We start from the raw sequence: 20,779 nt of genomic DNA on the forward strand, positions 1-20,779 counted from the left end.
TGGAAATACCCAAAGTTGGCTATTCCTGCTAAAACAAAAGAAGAAAAGCATATTTTTTCCCCATGGGAAAGGGAAATTGTCTCTATTGTGGGAGAGAATATATGGAGGGAGGCTGAGTTCTGTTTGTTTGTTTGTTTGGCTTTTTATAGAGATAATCTTTCTAATGTTGTCTGAGTGGGTTACCATTAATATTGGATGTATCACAATTTAAAAATTTTTTTAATTAATTAAAATGTGAAAAAATATTAAATAAGTGTAAATAAGTATATTCTTTCTATACATATATATGTGTATGTATATATTTGTGTGTGTGTGTATGTTTATCTGTATGTATGGTGTGTCTGGGTGTATAAAACAGATAGATGACTGGAAAATTTTTTAAACTAGTTTCAAATTTTCTTTACTTTGAAATCTCATTAGGTAGTGGCTGATGGACATATAAATACATATACAAATTAGAAATAAATCTATTACTTACCAATAATTGCATTTGTTTCGGAGTATTTTGGCGTTGCTTCTGGAATATGGGATCCTTTCTCTATTCAATATAATAAATAGATTACTTAAATTTCTAATATGTATTGGCTTTAAATATATAGAATATTTGGTCTTCTATGTGGGAATTTAAAAATTGGTATTGAAGACTATCCAATGGGTTTTTTATCCTAAATATATAATTTCATTTTGTGATGCTATGATTTGCCAAAGTCATATGCATGGTTATCTACGAAGCCCATATTTTTTCTTGTAGCAATCAGCTACAGTATGTTCAGACATCATTAACAGTTTATTCATTTTGGGTCATGGACAGTTAATAACGTATGCTGCATCCCTTACAGAATTATTTTTTAAACTTCAAAAGTAGAACTTGGTGGCCTATTTTTATTGTAAGATACTACCCAAACAGGTCCAAGATAGATTTATTAAACCAGTCTACTGTCTAATACTAGTAACTCAATTATCCATATATTAAAAAATCAATTATCCTGATCAAAGGGAAAAATTCATAACCTTGAAACTTGGTTTCCCATAATCCTTTATTTCCAATGCACTGACTCTTTTATATGTGACCAAGTAAACACATGAAATCTTAGAGCAAGGTCTAAAAGCAAGCAACATAATATAGCAACAATTTTAAAAAGTGAACACTTTGATAGAATTTTAAAATATTTTTCACAATACCACTTATTGTATATCTTGAGGCCACTTCTCTTTATTACAGGCTGTCTAACCCAAGTTAGGTGAAAATAGATTAAATTCTGAGTTTATTTATAAAATAAACCTTTAAATACTATATCTAAAATGATAAATGGGAGGTTATGTTGTTTTATTTAGGATCTGTTAAGATACAATTGAATGTTTCTTATTCAAAACTTGTTTCAAAGATCCAACTGGTCATCTAAATTATGGTATTCAAAGAGAATAAGCACTTAGAAGTTCAATATTGCATGAGAAACATTTAATAATATCAAGTTCCAGCAAATCAATAATCAAGAGAGCATCTTATAAATACATTTTAAAAACTGAACATTAAAAATCAAACTACCTGGAGTGCTGAGTGGTCCAGATGTACTGTAGTCAGATGAACTTGTGATACCTAATTAATACAAAATGATTAGGCCATTTCTGTTTGTAATTTTATTTGGTAAAATATGAAAAGTATATTTTAAGATCTGATATATATATATCAAAGATCTAAATTCATCAATGGTGATGACAGCAGACTTAGAGCCACATGATGCTATATAAGAAAAACATTTTTATCAGCTTAACAACCTACTGGAGTAACAAAATTATAAGCCTCACTAATAAATGAACTGATACCAAATTAATTTATTCCAGATCAGTTGCTTAAAGCTTGTTCAGGTAAAGAGAAAAGGGTTGTATAGACAGAGTTCCAAGTCTGCTTTTCCAGTTTCAACCAAACTTACTCTCACTGTGAATTCTTTCACACTTGGGAAATCTAGGTACCATTTCAAAATGTCAAGTGCATAAAGGATTCAGCATTCATAGAAACTGGAAGTATTAAAATTACTAATCTAGATGAGCTGAGATGTTCAATCTCAAGATGTCTAATGTCAAGAGACATTAATGTCAAGAGATCCAGAACCTGCCATTTCAAAAGCACTAGATTTACTAGCATTAGATATGCTACTTGGGAGACTATTAATTAATAAAAGTCTGTCACCTAATTTGGAAAATTGAAAGCAGTTGAAAACTGACATCCAAATAGCAGAAAAATCTCAAATGGGCAACCACTCCACAATAGAAAGATAAGAGATAATTACCTCTTAGTACATTGCTCAGGAACAAAACCTAATAAGTTTGAATACCTAGGCTAATGGCAGCAGGTCTGGGGTTCAGAATTTCAGTGTCTCTTTAACCATTTGTATCAACTGTACTTAAGCAAAATCAGTGACAATAAAGAATGAAAAATTCAAATATCTGAGTTTCACTGAAGTTTTGACCCCAAAATGTGTGTCCAAAGATTAAGAACAACCCAAAATAAAATTATTATTTCTGTATGACCAAATTCATTAATAGTTGGCTCTAACTGAGACCAACCATTACTACACCGCACTATATTTTTTGCTAATTATATTTTATTTTTTAAAAAGGTATTAACCTTAAATTTGAGTTCTAAGTATGAATTGTATCTTTCAGATACTCACTCCTAACTTCATCAAAATAGTTCCCATAGCATATTAAGTGTTACTTTAACAATATGCAACACAAATTTCAATACTATTTAATCTCATGCTTCCATTAAGTGGAAATAATAAATTTTATGAGATTTTCAAAAAGGATGGATCTTATTTACTCTTCTCAGGAATGGACCTGTTAAAAACTTTAGCCATCAAGGCCAGATGCAAAATACAAAGTTCAAGCCCAACAAATCAACTGCCACTCTTCCACTTATGCAACTCCAAATCAGTTTCACATAAAGGCAACAAAAACTATCTCACACCAATATATTCATAACCACAAAACTAGTTCCACCTTCTAGACCAACATATTAAATTACTTTAATCTGATATCATCTAAAGATATTTCATCATTTTAGGACTTTGCATTGCTTTTTATATTTTATTAAGAAAAGTTACGATTTTCACTATTTTTTTTTATAATTTACGTTAGAATCCTGCCTTTTTAATTAACAGAAATAAACCTCAATTCTCAAGTCAGGGGAACCAGATCCAATAACATCTTTTCCAGCATCACAGGTACCTGTACCACTAACGCCAGTTTCATCAGATACGTTTCGTCCAGAGGTACCAAGTCCAGCTTCACCCTTGTTTCCTTCACCACTTCCAGAATTAGAAGACCAAATGTTTCCTCCTAATGGAAAATCAAGATGTGATTAAAGAAATAAAGAAGGAAGCAATTAATCTGGATTTCTTGGGAGTAGAATCCAGGTTAAGATACCTGAGCCACTGACTTCAGATCTAGGACTCAAGTATTCAGCCCCAGCAGATCTACCACTACTCTTTCCATTCGCACCAATTTACTGACTCTAAATCCCTATTGGTCAGATGACTCCAAACTGAATCCTGAATCTTCAGAAATGCCACTAAAATATTCAGCCTCATTTCTTGCATTCTTTCCAAATACAAAATGATGGTCAAAAGAATTATTTCAAAGCATATCGTGATTTAGAATTATTCCATGCAAAGACATTAACCATCAACACCTATAGCACTGGAACTAGAGTCCAAAGAACCACCTACTCCATTTCTATCAGTCTATACCACTATGATCACTGTCACCGAATCAATGTGAACCAGAATCGCCAAAACCAAATTGAGTTCAGCCCTTCTTTTCTCCATTTCTAAAGCTAGAAATCCTTCCCTCTAGTGGAAAAATTAAAATGTTATTTTAAAAAATAATGAAATTTTGAAATGCATTTCAATTTTACTGAAAAAAATCCAGATTAGGAAAATGCCTGAGTCATGGGCATTGGTCCTGAGATTCATGGATCCAGGTCCAATGGACATTGCCACCCCATTCTATCAATCTGCTGCCTCCAAATTCCTTTTCACCAAAGGTCAAGCATCAATCCCAAATTTCCAAAATTATCACTACTTGTTCATCCCTACTTCTTACACTAGTACTCCTATCAGAATATCACAACTTTGTTACCAGAATATATTTAATAAATGTTATGATTCAGAAAATTTTTTTCCAAAACTCTTTACTTCAAGTCCAAAATAAAAAGATTCACACTTTTGAGCTAGCAGAAAAAATCAAAATATTATAAAACAATATAATAAACATTTGGAACTCAACTGGATTTCTCAGGAAGGAGACTGAGAGGATACCTGAACTACTGGCATCAGAGGCAAAGCCTTTGAGTTCGTCCTCAACAGATGCACTGCCACTCAAGCCATCCCCTCCAAGTTCATTGATTTCCAATCCCTGTTGACCAGAAGACCCTAAATTGGATTCCAAATTTTCAGACCTATCACCAACATCGGTACTAACACTTCTCAAACTGGTGTCACCTGCAGAATATAAAATGGTTGTCACAGAGTTTATTGAGAATATTTTATGATTCAGAAATTTATACGTGCAAAAATGAGATATCAATACCTAGATCACTGGAAATGGATCCTTCAGATCTAACCACTCGATTTCCTTCAACTGTTTTGCTACTAAAGTCACTGTCACCAAATGAACTTGAACCAGAAGCTCCAAAATCAAATGCAGCATTGACCCTTCCAGCTCCAACTTCCCAACCAAAAGACCCTGTTTCAACTGATGAAAAAACAAATCAAGATATTATTAAAATTTAATCTTTAATAATTAATTTATTGTGAGATATTATTTAAATGAAAGTGTTTCCACCACTTAATTTAATTAACTTAAAATTTTTCAGAATGAATCTTGATTGGAATACCTGAGCTACTAACATCAGACCCAAGATCTTTAAATCCAGCCCCAACAGATGCAGTGCCACTCAAGCTATCCCTTTCAAGTTCATCGATTTTCAATCCCTGTTGACCAGAAGACCCTAAGCCAGTTTCCAAATTTCCAGAGCTATCACCAACAAAGGTATCACCACTTCTCAAACCGGTGTCACCTGTAGAATACAAAATGATTGTCACAGAGCATACTGAAACATTCTATGATTCAGAAACTTGCACACACAATAATGATATATCAATACCTAGATCACTGGAAATGGATCTTCCAGACCTAGCCACTTGATCTCCTTCAACCGTTTTGCTACTAAAGCTGCTGTCACCAAATGAACTCGAACCAGATGCTCCAAAAGCAAATGCAGCATTGCCTCTTCCAGCTCCAACTTCCCAACCAAAAGACTCTGTTCCAACTGGTGAAAAAATAAAAATGTTATGAAAATTTAATCTTTGTTAATTAGGTTGTTGTGAAATTTAAAGAAAAGTGTTTCCACTACTTAATTCAATTAACCTAAAATTTTCCAGAATGAGTCTTTATTGGAATACTGATGACAGCAGACTAATGACAGCAGACTAATGACTAATACCATTGTCAGCTAATGACAACAGAACCAAAGCCTTTAAATCCAGCCCCAATAGACATACTGCCACTCAAACTACTCCCACCAAGTTCATTGATTCCAAAACCCTGTTGACCTAAATTGGAATCCAAATTCCCAGAGTTATCACCAACAGAGGTATTCAAATGTATTTTAACCAATTAATTAATTTAACCAATTAAACATTTTTCTGGAATGAGTCTCAGTTGGAATACCTAAGTCACAGGCATCCAAAATCTATGGATTTACCCCCAGCAGATCCCTTACTGCTAATTTCACTCCAGTCAGCTCTACTGATTTCCAATTCCTTTTGACCAGATGTCTCCAAACCAAATGCTAAATTTCCAGAGGCATGGCTACTAAATTTAGCCCCTCTTCCTATGCTAGTGCTGTCTGCTGAAGTTAAAAAAAGAGACTGTCACCAGGGAATATTTAAATACAACTTATGAATCAATACTTTTTATACACAAAACCTAAATAGTAATATTTAGATCACCAGAACTTGATTTTCCAATGTTCCTATTTTTTTAAGACCACTGACACCAACTCCACATGAACCAAAATCATCAAGACTAAATCCAATTTAACCCTCTTTTTTACCATCAAATCTAAAATCAAAAGGAAAATGGAAAACTAAATGGAATATTAAAATGTTACCAGGAGAAATAAACAAAGGATATAAATCATTTATGTTTTTTCTTAATAAAGTCTGAATCAGAATACATGTTATTAAAGAGAGAGCCAAAGCCCATGGATTTATGAACAAACTTCTTACCATTCATTCTATTTCCATCAGTGTCCACATCTTTTAAGATAATTTGCTCTGACACAAAAAATATCTATATTTACTGTACTTTAATTACCTCAGTTATGTCAATGACTTTAATTTCCAAATATAAATGGATATTTATCTACAACTTTTGATTATTGAAAATATAATAGAAAACAATATTGAACAGCATTTTGAAATAAAAATTACTGTAACAAAATTTAGCACTTTGTTTCGCTTATCACCTTCTAATTCTTGACCATAGATATACACATTTGACAGTTTCAAACATTCTGACATTCCTTTCAGGACAATCAGTTCAAATAAGAGTAATAGAACTTAAAAATTCAAAAAATCGTACAAAAACATGAGACCAAAAAGTTTTTGTTTCTTGTGACAAAACTTGGAAACAAGAGAGTTTAGGTGGCTTTCCCAAAGTCCACAAAAGGTTCATAGGAAAGACTATATAGAAACGGTATTTCTTCATTCCAGGTCCAAGCCACTTCATAAAAGCATTCATTCCACTTGCCTCTTCACTAAAATGTTTAAATTGATTTCTGTTGATGAAAGCACAGATCCTTTAAGAACCAAACGTAGTTTAAAAATCTAAGCACGGAAATTGAAACTGTAATCAGAAATCTTTGAGCAAACAAAAGCCCAGGTCCAGATGGCTTCACAGATGAATTCTACCAAAAATTTAGAGAAGAGCTAACACCTATCTTACTCAAACTCTTCCAGAAAACTGCAGAGGAAGGTAAACTCCCAAACTCATTCTATGAGGCCACCATCACCCTAATACCAAAACCTGACAAAGATGTGACAAAAAAAGGCCAATATCACTGATGAACATAGATGCAAAAATCCTTAACAAAATTCTAGCAATCAGAATCCAACAATACATCAAAAAGATTATACATCATGACCAAGTGGGCTTTATCCCAGGGATGCAAGGATTCTTCAATATCCACAAATCAATCAATATAATACACCACATTAACAAATTGAAAAATAAAAGACATGTGATTATCTCAATAGATGCAGAGAAAGCCTTTGACAAAATTCAACATCCATTTACGATAAAAACTCTCCAGAAAGCAGGAATGGAAGGAACATACCTCAATATAATAAAAGCTATATATGACAAACCCACAGCAAACATTATCCTCAATGGTGAAAAACTGAAAGCTTTTCCCTTAAAGTCAGGAACAAGGGTGCCCACTTTCACCACTACTATTCAACATAGTTTTGGAAGTTTGGGCCACAGCAATCAGAGCAGAAAAAGAAATAAAAGGAATCCAAATTGGAAAAGAAGAAGTAAAACTCTCACTGTTTGCAGATGACATGATCCTCTACATAGAAAACCCTAAGACTCCACCAGAAAATTACTAGAGCTAATCAATGAATATAGTAAAGTTGCAGGATATAAAATCAGTACACAGAAATCCTTTGCATTCCTATACACTAATAATGAGAAAATAGAAAGAGAAATTAAGGAAACAATTCCATTCAGCATTGCAACAAAAAGAATAAAATACTTAGGAATATATCTACCTAAAAAAACAAAAGACCTATATATGCTGCTGCTGCTGCTAAGTTGCTTCAGTCGTGTCTGACTCTGTGTGACCCCAAGGACTGCAGCCCACCAGGCCCCTTCACCCATGGGATTTTCCAGGCAAGAGTATTGGAGTGGGTGCCATTGCCTTCTCCGAGACCTATATATAAAAAAAACACTGGTGAAAGAAATCAAAGAGGACACAAATAGATGAAGAAATATACCATGTTCTTGGATCGAAAGAATCATTATAGTGAAAATGAGTATACTACCCAAAGCAATCTATAGACTCAGGGCAATGCTTATCAAGCTACCAACAATATTTTTCAGAGAACTACAACAAATAATTTCACAATTTGTATGGAAATACAGAAAACCTTGAAAAGCCAAAGCAATCTTGAGAAAGAAGAATTGGAACTGGAGGAATCAATCTACCTGACCTCAGACTATACTACAAAGTTAGAGTCATCAAGACAGTATAGTACTGGCACAAAGACAGAAATATAGATCAATGGAACAAAATAGAAAGCCCAGAGATAAATCCACGCACATATGGACACCTTATCTTTGACAAAGGAGGCAAGAATATACAAAGGAGAAAAGACAATATCTTTAACAAGTGGTGCTGGGAAAACTGGTCAACCGCTTGTAAAAGAATGAAACTAGAACACTTTCTAACATCACACACAAAAATAAACTCAAAATAGATGAAAGGTCTAAATGTAAGACCAGAAAGTATAAAACTCCTAGAGGAGAACATAGGCAAAACACTCTCCAACATAAATCACAGCAGGATCCTCTATGACCCACCTCCCAGAGTAATGGAAATAAAAGCAAAAAATAAACAAATGGGACCTAATTAAACTTAAAAGCTTTTGCACAATGAAGGAAACTATAAGCAAGGTGAAAAGACAGCCTTCAGAATAATAGCAAGCAAAGCAACTGACAAAGAATTAATCTCAAAAATAGACAAGCAGCTCCTGCAGCTCAATTCCAGAAAAATAAATGACCCAATCAAAAAATGGGCCAAAGAACTAAACAGACATTTCTCCAAAGAAGACATACAGATGGCTAACAAACACATGAAAAGATGTTCAATATCACTCATTATCAGAGAAATGCAAATCAAAACCACAATGAGGTACCATTTCACGCCAGTCAGAATGGCTACTATCCAAAAGTCTACAAGCAATAAATGCTGGAGAGGGTGTGGAGAAAAGGGAACCCTCTTACAATGTTGGTGGGAATGCAAACTAGTACAGCCACTATGGAGAACAGTGTGGAAATTCCTTAAAGAACTGTTAATAGAACTGCCTTATGACCCAGCAATCCCACTTCTGGGCATACACACCCGAGGAAACCAGAATTGAAAGAGACACCTGTACCCCAATGTTCACTGCAGCACTGTTTACAATAGCCAGGACATGGAAGCAACCTATATGTCCATCAGCAGATGAATGGATAAGAAAGCTGTAGTACATATACACAATGGAGTATTACTCAGCCATTAAAAAGAATGCATTTGAATCAGTTCTAATGAGGTGGATGAAACTGGAGCCTATTATACAGAGTGAAGTAAGCCAGAAAGAAAAACACCAATACAGTATAGTAACACATATATATGAAATTTAGAAAGATGGTAACGATAACCCTGTATGCGAGACAGCAAAAGAGACACAGATGTATAGAACAAACTTTTGGACTCTGTGAGAGAGGGCGAGGGTGGGATGATTTGGGAGAATGGCATTGAAACATGTATATTATCATATGTGAAACAAATTGCCAGTCCAGTTTCAATGCGTGATACAGGATGCTCGGGCCTGCTGCACTGGGATGACCCAGAGAGATGGGATGGAGAGGGAGGTGGGAGGGGGTTCAGGATGGGGAACACATGTATACCCGTGGTGGATTCATGTCAATGTATAGCAAAACCAATACAATGTTGTAAAGTAATTAGCCTCCAATTAAAATAAAATAAATTTATATTAAAAAAAAAACCCAGACAAAACAAAAAAAAATAATAAAAATCTCTCCCATGAATTCCTCTAATGCTAAATCAGATTTGGTCAAAAATAACCATCAATTCCTGCTTTGCTAATTGATTGCTTTTTCTGTCAAAGAAGGAACTAAGAAACAACCTAGATTTCTGTTTCACTTGCAGCAAAATTAGAGCCAGCTAATCCATTTACTGAATTCACAAAAAATCCATTTTGGCCAGATGCACCCCAACAAATTCTATTTTTATCTGAAGCAGTGCCACTAAGTTCTGTACCACGAGAGACACTGTTCGCAAGACTATATGCTGAGCTGGTTTTCTTTACCATACAAAAATAATCATTATCAGAGAGAAGTTGCCTTCATTCATACTGTAAAAGAAATCAATCTACACTCACTGCTTGAACTAGGTCTTCATTATTATTTTGAATGTATCATCCCTTCCCCTCCACATATCTTTCCATATATAATTATACACAGTATAATCAGAGGTGGGCATAGCAGCCAATTTACCATGAGGTTTGAGAGAATTCCATAAGAAAAGTGATGCACTGGCTTCAGAGTTCATTTAAGATAAAGTTTCAATGTGATCTATAGAACATGAGCAAACAATTCACACCTCAGTGTTGTAAACAAGAGCAAATTTCTGTGTTGATTTATTATTCATATTGAGATTGTCAATCCCAAAATAGATGACTGGACAGACAGGAAATGTTTGTGTCTTTCCTGTGGCTATTTTAACCACAGCCCTACACCTAAAACTGCTATTCCCTTTTTAGTTATCACCACCTGGACTCAAATATTAAATTTTAATATAAAATATTGAAGTTATTTTCTTCACTGGATCTCCTTCTTCGTGACTTTTGCAGAGATACAAACTATAGAAACTTCAGGGAACAGGTAAGTAAAGTAAAAGTTTGAATCAGCCAGAAGGAAGAAGTGTATTGAATCAGAAAACACATGCCTAACTTAGAGAAATTTAAATTTGTTTCTGATCGAACCAAAATTGAAGGCCACAAACTGCCTAAGAACCCTACTTTATAACATTATTACTTGGCAAATTGAGTATGTAATTTCACGAGGAATCTTGGTATTGAAAATGGATTGTGGTTGCAGACAGAAACATGAGTATATGTGGGGGTGTGTGTGTGTGTGTGTGTGTGTGTATGCGCACGCACGCGCATGAGTATGCGCTCCGTCGTGTCCAACTTTGCGACTCCATGGACTATAACACACCACGCTTCTCTGTCTGTGGACTTTTCCAGGCAAGAATACTGGAGTGGGTTGCCATTTCCTCCTCCAGGGGATCTTCCTGACCCAGGAATGGAACCAGCAACTCCTGTGTCTTATGTGTTGCAGGCAGATTCTTCATCACTAAGCCATCAGGGAAGCCCAAAACATGAGAGTTTGCACTAAAAATGGGTCCAGGAAGCATTTTAAATTATTAGTTTACAATTATAAAAATGATTGATCATCACGATAATACTAAGAAAGATAGTTTAAGAAAATAAAAATCATTAGGAAGAATTTAATGTAAACTTTGCCAAGATTCTCTTAAAACAGAATTCATTACTTTCATTGGCACTGGAATTAGTGTCTTTAAGGCCATATGCTACAAATAAAACAAAGATTATTAGATTATCCCAACTGGGAAAAAGTACTTCTAGGTCAGTATTTTTCTCCAACAGTACCTGCTGGAATGTCTTTTGACTCTAAACTATTAACTTCCCAAAGTTCTCTGACCTGTCTGCAGCAGTTCCTTGAGTGCTAAATCCAGTGTTAAAGAGTGAACCAAACAAGAGATTTCTTTCTTCTGTTTAAAGTCACCAAAGGATGAACTACTGTGCAAAAAGGGACTTACTGTGAATAACAGACATTTTTATATGAAAACAGTATTGCTGGCACAATAAATGTGATTAGATTACAATACTATGAAAAGCCATATATTATTTTGTGTAAGCACCTTTATTCTGGTGGTGCTGGGAATGACATACACCCCTTATTAATTTAATTACCATGTCCATATCTTTTTGTCATAGTGGTAAGACCTCAAGAAATAGATGAATAAAGTTGTAAAGATTTAATTGATATGTACTAGAAATTCTTCCTCTCATGGACAGGGCAGAAACCTCCCCATCTGCTTCCTTCTCCAGTACTAAGCTCCGAGTTCCAGTGGTCAACCTTCTCCCATCATAATACTCTACCATGTTGAATTCACGCTGTTCTTGGTTTAGTAACAGCTTGTAAAATTAAAATAACATACCTGATTCTCTTTTCTGTATTTCTGCAAAGAAGAAAGATGAAAACATTTACTCATAAATTAACATTTGCTCGACTCCTTCAAGAGCTAGTTTAAATGTCATTTCAATGAGGCATACTCTGACAATGTAAAGTTGCACCCCCCCCATTTTAATCCTCCTAATTATCATTATATGACTCTAACTTATTCCATAGATTTTATCACCTTGTATATACCACGTTTACTACTTATAATGTTTATTGCTTATGAAGTGTCTTCTAGATTTAAGCTGTATAAACTTAATATTTTTTGCCTGTTTTATTCACTGAGGTATTCCAGATGTCTTGAAATGTGCTTGAACCATAGAGGATACTCAGTTAATATTTATTTAATAAATACATTAATCAACAAAGGCCTTTTGTTAAGGTAATATATACTGTATAATATAAGGTATTATTGAGGTATTAATATACTGTGCTTTCTATACCATTTCTGTTTTTTTCTAATCTCTGTAATAAAATTGAAGAACTTTAGAATTAGTAATGCCTTAATAACTACAATATTATTGTAAATTCATGGAAGACATGCATTTTGGTCACTGATTAGATAATAAAATGCATGATTTGTAAGCAGAACTTAAAGACTACGTAAGAGCAAATACAAATAATAGTAAGAAACTTAATTCTCTCTGTTGACAATAAGGGAAGAGAGACTCCCCTCTTTTTTAGATCATTTACTTTAGAAAACTTAAACTCCCTTCCTTTCTCTACCTCTTTAATATGTTTTTTCATCTTTTTAAAGGTTATGTAAGCAACTCAGTAATGTTTCCTTAAGGGATTGGTGACTATCTTTTTGAAACGCTATCATCAAGGGAGAGAGCTCCTCTGTGTCCTGGGTGATATGAACATAACTTCAGCTGGTGTCTGACTCCAAGTGCAAACTTCCCTCCTTTATGATTTTAAAGATACAAGAAAGTATTTTTTCTTATAAAGGCAACTAGCAAACACAGGTGGCTACCCTAACTACCAAGCAAACTTAGGACAAATCGTGTGTGATGATTGGTGATGTCAATTGCTCTTATTTGAGGACAAGTTATTGTTCATCTTAAGGACATGTATGTAGTGGGTTTTATCTTCCTGGCTGTATAAAAGGGAAATATTTCTTTCTGTTCTTGCAATCTCTCCAGCTGATTGTCTATGATGTGTATCATACTCAGGTTTAATCCTTATTCAATAATAAAACTGTTTTCTTTCTCTTCTGCTTTTGTGAAGAGGTTTTCTGGGGTGGCAGAAGATTTTGTTTTTAATTACATTTCCCCATCTCCGATTTTTGGACTTAACCATTTTGCATGTTTTTCGCAAATATATTTTTCTATAGCAAACAATATCCAGAAATAAAATATTAAATTTTTGAGAATAGCAATGATTTAGTCTACTATTTAGTTGGAGGAAGAGATCCTTAACATTTAAGACATAATTAAATTATAATAATCACTTAATAGTGTTTGGTTTGAGATGAAGTCAAGAGTGCTTAGATTACAGCCAATTTATATTATTATGTTATTAAGTAACCCTCAAAATACTATCACTTTTACAACACTTCTCCATATACAGCGTTTTTTTCTCAACTTGCCCTAAACCTGTCCCACTTCACTATACACTCTTCTCCCTTCCTCTTTTATCTTCTCTCTCTCTCATTGTCTTTCTTCACTTCCATGTACTTTTATAATTGCATCTTGAAATCTAAATATCTTAGTTTGATGGCAAAGCAGAAAGAAATAAAGCCATATTCAGTACAGTGGGAAATTTATGAACTTTTGAGTCAGACCCATCTGGACTCCCAGACTTGCAATCAGAATGCCCTTTGTCAATACCTCTCTTAGAGAGGGGGTTCCTACTCTCTCTAGCCACCAAGTTTTACTCTGGCCTTCCTTGAGCCATGGTCCTTCTTAGAGGTCAAAGAATACAGACACAGGGTCAAGGGTTTATGCTAACCCGGAGCCAGTTCCATCTTCCCTCCCCCATTGTAGATCATACTATGCCTCAAATAATCTTGAGAGAGATGCCCATGAAGATTCTGGTAGAGGGATTGGGACAGCAGGGCCCTGGGCACACATATAATAAGCGAGGATGAAAAATATCTGCTTTATAATGTGTGTGTGCATGCTCAGTCACTCAGTTGCGTCTGACCCTGCAACCCCATAGACTGTAGTGCACCAAGTTCCTCTGTCCATGGGATTTTCCCAGGCAAGAATACTGGAGTGGGTTGCCATTTCCTCTCATTATATTTCACATATTTAATTCATGGTAAGTGTGCACTGTATTCATTATATCTCTCCTGAGTTTAACGCCACAGATATATTAGATCCTTCATTTTGTTAGACAAATGTTTCTTCTGAATTTATTCATTCTGTTATTGAAATGAACAGCCTTATATCTTAGCCAGTGTGCCATATTTGTTTCTACTATTTTATCCTTCTCATATTTGATTATGTAAAACTTGCTCAGAAATACAATGCCACTCGGGTCACAAGTAGTAACGGCCAGTATGTTTGTCGTATGTATCACATCTTATATGTGGTATGTATACCTTAATCTACAGTCACATTTTTCTCATAGGTTTAAGAGATTTTTATAAATCTAGTAACCAGAGCAGTTTTATATTTCAAAGGTTACTACCTTCATCAGTACTGACTAGGTATTAAAACAGTTGTCCCAGATTATACTAGAACACACTATGGTATGTTTGTATTAATAAGAAATATTTCAAGTGTTTTAACAATTTTTCCATGGAAGACATGTCCTGTCTCCAAAGAAAAGCAGTTCCACTCTATTGTTATTTAGCACAAATAGCATAAGAAAAGAAAACAAAGTAATTTACCTGATTTTCTTTCAGCTATTTTGTCATCTGAAGAAAAAGAGAGAATTGCTGTCATTAGTAGCTTTTTTGATAGATTTGCCAATAGAAAGTGAATCTTGATTGCAACCAATGCTTGTGCTGTGAGACATTCCCACATCTGCTGACCATAGTATCTCAACACCCCTCTAGACCAGCTCCACAAAGGAAATGGCTATACCAGTCCTCCAACCAGCTAACAGAGTCAGTCTAGACGCATGAATTAGGACACAACAAAACATAATTCTTAGATGACTGAAAAGCTGTTTCAAAGCATTAATTATTATTCTATTGGCAAAATGTAGATGTTTTAAAGTTTTTCATGTAACAGAAATAATGTATAAACTAAAATTAATTAATGTGAATCAAATGAGTACAATTTTTATTTTACAGCTGTATACTGAAATTCAAATATATACAACTTACAGATAGTTCCAGCATTGCTATTATTATGAATCAAGATGAACTTTAAATAAATAGCAAGCTTGTCAAGCCATAGTAAGTATGTGTGCTGTGCTTAGTTGCTCAGCTGTGCCTGACTTTTTGCAACCCCATGGATTGTAGCCCGCCAGGCTCCTCTGTCCATGGGGATTCTCCAGGCAAGAAAACTGGGAGCAGTTGCCACATCCTCCCTCCTCCAGGGGATCTCCCAACCCAGGGATCAAACCTGCATCTCCTGCATTATCAGGCGGGCTTCCCTGGTGGTTCAGCTGATAAAGAATCCTCCTGCAAAATGGGAGATCAGGATTCGATCCCTGGGTTGGGAAGATCCCCTGGAGAAAGGAACAGCTACCCACTCCAGTACTCTGGCCTGGAGTGTATAGTCCTTGGGGTCACAATGAGTCAGACATGACCCAGTGACTTTCACACTCTTTACTACTGAGCCAAGGGCATGAACTAAAACAAACATCAAATAAAGCCAGTTAAAAGATAAAGGGCTTCCTATGTGTTCTGATAAATTGTTGCCAAAACTAAATTGTACATAGTTACACACACACACACATTTAGCCAAAATATAAGAAAAAATGGTTTACAGATAGGTTTGGGGACTATTTGTCTCTAAAGAAAAATTATACAATAACATTCCCCATATAGGTTTAATATCTGGAAAATTCTATCTGAAATGTAGGTTGCAATTAAGAGTCATCCCCAAATCCGCTTGCAACAAATAAAGATGTCAAAAAACCATGCATGAACTTTTCCCTTCTCGAAAAAAAATTCTGGGGTTTCACACAGAATACACACTATTACAACATACACAAGGGTAATGAGCTGGGATCAAAGGTGCTCTCGTCACAGGAAACTGAAGGCAGTAAGTAGGAATTAAAACTGAGTGTTAAAAGCAGATACAATGATCCTATAAAACATAAAACTAGATATTCAACATAAGTCAGGAGAAAGAAAGGCAAATTAAGAACAAACATAGAAACTCGGAAACTATCTCCAGAGTAGAGCCCAACTGTCGCACACATATCAGTAAATCCCAAGGGCAACATTCCATGGTATTTAATATAATTCACATTCATTTTTATGTTCTCAAAATAAAGTTAATCTGTGTTCAGAAGTTCCATTTCTTCTTGGGTATGTAGATAGGCTATCTTTACCTTTCAGAGAATTTGGTTACCCTCACATAGAAAACTTTTATATGTAGAACATATAAGATCATATAAAAAATATAAAAACATATCAATGATCCTTAATTATTTTATTCATTCAAAACATATATACTGAGTGTCATTGCACCCATAGATCAAAATCCCACCCTTGAGTAGCTTACATTTGTGAGATAAACAGTGAGGAGTCCTCGTAATTCAATAACAAAATCAAGTATGTATGAAAATTAAATATATCAATTTTCTGTATTCCATGTTGATCAGAATTTAAATTGGTACAGCTATTATGAAGAACAGTATGGAGGTTCCTCAAAAAAATTAAAAATAGCACTACCATATGACCTATTAATTCCACTTGATTATGGATCCAAAGGAAATAAAATCACCATCTCAGAGAGATATCTTCACTCCCATATTCAGTGCATAACTATTCACAACAGCCAAGACATAGGAACAAAATAAGTGTCCATCAACAGATGGACAGCTAAAGAAAGTGATATATGTTACATACAATAGAATACCGTTCAGCCATAAAAAAAGAAAATCCTACCATTCATGGCTACATGGATGGACCTTGAAGGCATTATGTAATAGGAAAGAATCTTTTGTATCTAAGTTAATGACTTGTAAGTTTAAATTACACATAATGACCTATCTCTGGGAGCCATGCCTCCCAGGTAATGTGCATTAAGCTAAAATACTTTTGCTTAGCTCACGGGAAACATCCTGATCAGGACCAGCTGTGAATGACTGCAGGAAGATTCCCTCCAGAGACTAATAGGAACCAGGAAATAATTTGATTTACTACCCCCCACCTCCCTCTACACACATACTTTTAGTATAAAAGAGGCCTGAATTCTAATTCAGGCAAGATGGTTCAAGATGGTTCTTTGGGGCATGAGTCTACCTTCTCAGTTTGCTAGCTTTCTGAATAAAGTTGCTGTTCCTTGCCCCAACAACTCATTTCTTGATTCATTAGCCTGTCATGAAGTGAGCGGTATGAGCTTGAACTCTGTAACAACTACGATAAGTGAAATAAGTCAGAAAAAGACAAATATTATACAATTTCCTTTTTATGTGGAATCTAAAAGTATCAAACTCATAGAAAAAGAGTAGAATGGTGATTTCCAGGAGATTGAGAACGGGAGAAATGGGAAGATCTTGGTGAAAAGTACAAACTTCTAATTATGAGATAAATAAGTTCTGGGGATTCAATGTATAGCATAGCGACCACAGTTAACCATATTGCATCATGTACTTTAAAGGTGCTAAGAGAATAGATCTTAAATTTTCAAGTCACACACACAGATACACATACAAAATAACTGTGTGAGGCAATAGAGGTGTCAAGTAACTTTATTGTGGTAGTCATTTTAAAAATATATGTACACCAAATCATCCATCACATTGTATACCTTAAACTTAGGTCAATTATATCTTAATATAGCTGGAAATTTTTTTCTTTGTTCCAAAAGTGGGCTCAGAATACACCTTGTTATCTAAAAGTGAAGATCAATTTCTGAAAGATACTGACCTGAGTTTAGCCTATAAAATAGGGCTTCCCCATCTATAAAAAATTAAAAAAAAAAAGGTGACAACAGTTAGATCATTTTATACTTCTATATAGCATATATTTTAAAGCAATCAGGATAATTCTATCATTTCCATTCTTCTTTTAAATTCAATATAAGCAATCTGCTTTTCATATCTAATCACTGTTATTTCAATGTTAATTTATTACTTTGGATCTTTCCTATTTAACAAATCTCATCTATATAGATATATGTAGTATATTTACCTATCAATATACTTAAAAGTTTCATTGTCAGCACATTCTTGGGAACATATGTAGCCAAATAAATTAAATTCCCACATTACTATTAACCAATGCTTTATACCTTTTCATACTAGCTAAATGTTTTACAGCTGCTAACATGAAGTTTATTTTCTGATCTATATTTCACTCGATTTTCCCTAAACATTTCCTGGTTAATGTGTTAATAAGCAATGAATTAGACCAAAAAGGGGAAGAAAATAATCAATTGTACAGATTTTACTCGAGAGGACAAAATAGTCTGGGAATAAGATAAGAATTGATTATCTACTTCATGCCAAATCTACTGAAAATTTTTTCCCACTTAGCCAGGGAACTGTTTATTTCTTTCTATATATTTGTTGTTGTTCATTCACTCAGGCATGTCTGACTCTTTGCAACCCCATGGACTGCAGCACACCAGACTTCTCTGTCCTTCATCATCTCCCAGAGCTTGCTCAAACTCATGTTCATTGAGTTGGTGACACCATCCAACCATCTTATTCTCTCTTGTCCCCTTCTCCTCCTGCCTTCAATCTTTCTCAGTATTAGGATCTTTTCTAACAAGTCAGCTCTCCGCATCTATATATTTATGGTTGATTTAACAATAGAAATATTTCTTCTGCCTGATTCTATGGATGTCTTCTAAATATCTGCTTTCTGCAAATTGTGGTCATTAATTCCTTACCATCCTGTAACCTACTGAAAATGAAGGGAATCTGTTTGGATCCTGAAACTCATTGACTAAGAGCAACAAAAATTCATTTTCACTAAGGCACGTGGAATTTCTTTTTTCAGGTATACTCCTTACTTCTCACTGTGAACTTAAAAAATTCTTGAATTTTGTCAATCGATAACCAGCCTATGGAAATCCTCTTGAAACATTTGTAATCATTTACCAGAACTATCATGGAGATCTAGGAATTTACTTTAGAAATACTCTCCAGTTATCTGGTCAATTTAATACACTTTACCAAATACAAACACATTTTGTTGTGATATATCATTTATGTTTTGAAAATGAAAATAATGTTTCATGATCTATTACTTAAGATATAAGAAATACATTTATGCAAACATAGTCAAAGAATATTTATATTTATATAAAATAGAAACAAAGATTATAACAAAATGCTATGTTAGATTATGAAAGTCTCCATTACTTGAAATAACATTTTCTAATGGTCTATCTAAAATTTCCCAAGTAGCCAGATTAAGAATAAGAATGTTTTCTCTTAATCATAGTAAATAATTGTAGTTTTCTTCATTATGATTTCTCACAGAAAAGTAAAATGTGTCCTACTCCTAAATTTATAAAATAGATTTAAAATTTCAATATATAACTAATCTCTCTTTTGCACTTTTCTCCTTATGTTTAGATGTTACAGTTTTCCTACACTTTTCAGAAACAAACTAAAGGATGAGAAATACATTTGTTTCTAAATATTTTTATTTTGTTTTGCTCATTTTTTAAAAAAAGATTTATTAGCAATCTTATCTTTCAATAAACTCTAGAAATTAATTAATTGATTTTCTAAAATATCCATGAAAGTTTTAGTTTAAAAAACATTCTCCTTAAAATTTTTCTTTGATGATGAGCTAGTCTTTTAACTGGGGATACTTTTATGATTTATGAAAACTGAAATTATTGGTGTGGGTCTTTAGTTTTGAGGTAGATTCAAGTTCAAAACAGAGTCATCAAAAATCTGTTCACTAATATCTCTAAGCATATGGCTAACAGATAAAGATATTCCCTTAAGTCAGGCTTGTTAAAGCTGAAACAATACATAACAAAATTAAAATCTAATTTTCTTACTTATTATCCTACTCATGGTGCAGGAAAGATTTCCCAGAAGAAAAATATTTGAAATATAGAACATGAAACATTTCAACAAATATATGCATGGATCTATCAAACATGGAAGGATTCTTTAAATTAGTCACTTACTTTTGCAAAAGATGCAAAGTGCCACAACCAAACACAAAAATATTAACTTCATGGTGGTGATTGGGACCTAGAAACGGAAAACAGTCATCGTGGAGAATCAGATCCATAGGGTTCCTTCTACCTGGAGCTTTTAAACTCTCATACCACTATATTTCATCATGGGCTAGGTGTGGTAAGCTTAGTGCTGACAGGGCAAAGGTAAATATCATAGCTCACCAGAGATGAAATCCATCTCAAGTCAGTTTAGTGTCTTATTTCTGTGACATCTTCTATCTTGAATTAAGTCCAGCTCACGTCAAATGCAGACCATGCCTTCTTGCCACCCTAGGCAAACAGCTAAGGCAGGAACTAAAAGTCCCAGATTAAAAACCAAATATGCCAATGATGTACATTTATCTGTACTCTATTAATCATTGCAAAAGTCTTAATACCTCAAG

General features: G+C 34.3%; 1 protein-coding gene across 1 annotated transcript in view; it reads right to left on the reverse strand.

Annotated features, from left to right (window-relative positions):
* Positions 1 to 20,578, reverse strand: part of LOC109558392 (mucin-19) — a gene marked incomplete at its 3' end in the record, with an annotated part of 89,670 nt that extends 69,092 nt beyond the window's left edge. The window contains exons 1-11 of the mRNA XM_070788755.1: positions 20,343 to 20,578; positions 18,116 to 18,148; positions 14,954 to 14,980; positions 12,098 to 12,118; positions 5,168 to 5,332; positions 4,898 to 5,080; positions 4,591 to 4,755; positions 4,320 to 4,502; positions 3,229 to 3,339; positions 1,547 to 1,597; positions 479 to 538 (exon numbers count right to left, since the gene is read on the reverse strand). Coding sequence (XP_070644856.1) covers positions 479 to 538; positions 1,547 to 1,597; positions 3,229 to 3,339; positions 4,320 to 4,502; positions 4,591 to 4,755; positions 4,898 to 5,080; positions 5,168 to 5,332; positions 12,098 to 12,118; positions 14,954 to 14,980; positions 18,116 to 18,148; positions 20,343 to 20,394 — 1,051 coding nt within the window. The remainder of the gene's footprint in view (positions 1 to 478; positions 539 to 1,546; positions 1,598 to 3,228; positions 3,340 to 4,319; positions 4,503 to 4,590; positions 4,756 to 4,897; positions 5,081 to 5,167; positions 5,333 to 12,097; positions 12,119 to 14,953; positions 14,981 to 18,115; positions 18,149 to 20,342) is intronic.
* Between the last annotated feature and the right edge of the window lie 201 nt (positions 20,579 to 20,779).

The sequence above is a fragment of the Bos indicus genome, chromosome 5 (genome assembly GCF_029378745.1).
Source record: "Bos indicus isolate NIAB-ARS_2022 breed Sahiwal x Tharparkar chromosome 5, NIAB-ARS_B.indTharparkar_mat_pri_1.0, whole genome shotgun sequence".
NCBI lineage: Eukaryota > Metazoa > Chordata > Mammalia > Artiodactyla > Bovidae > Bos > Bos indicus.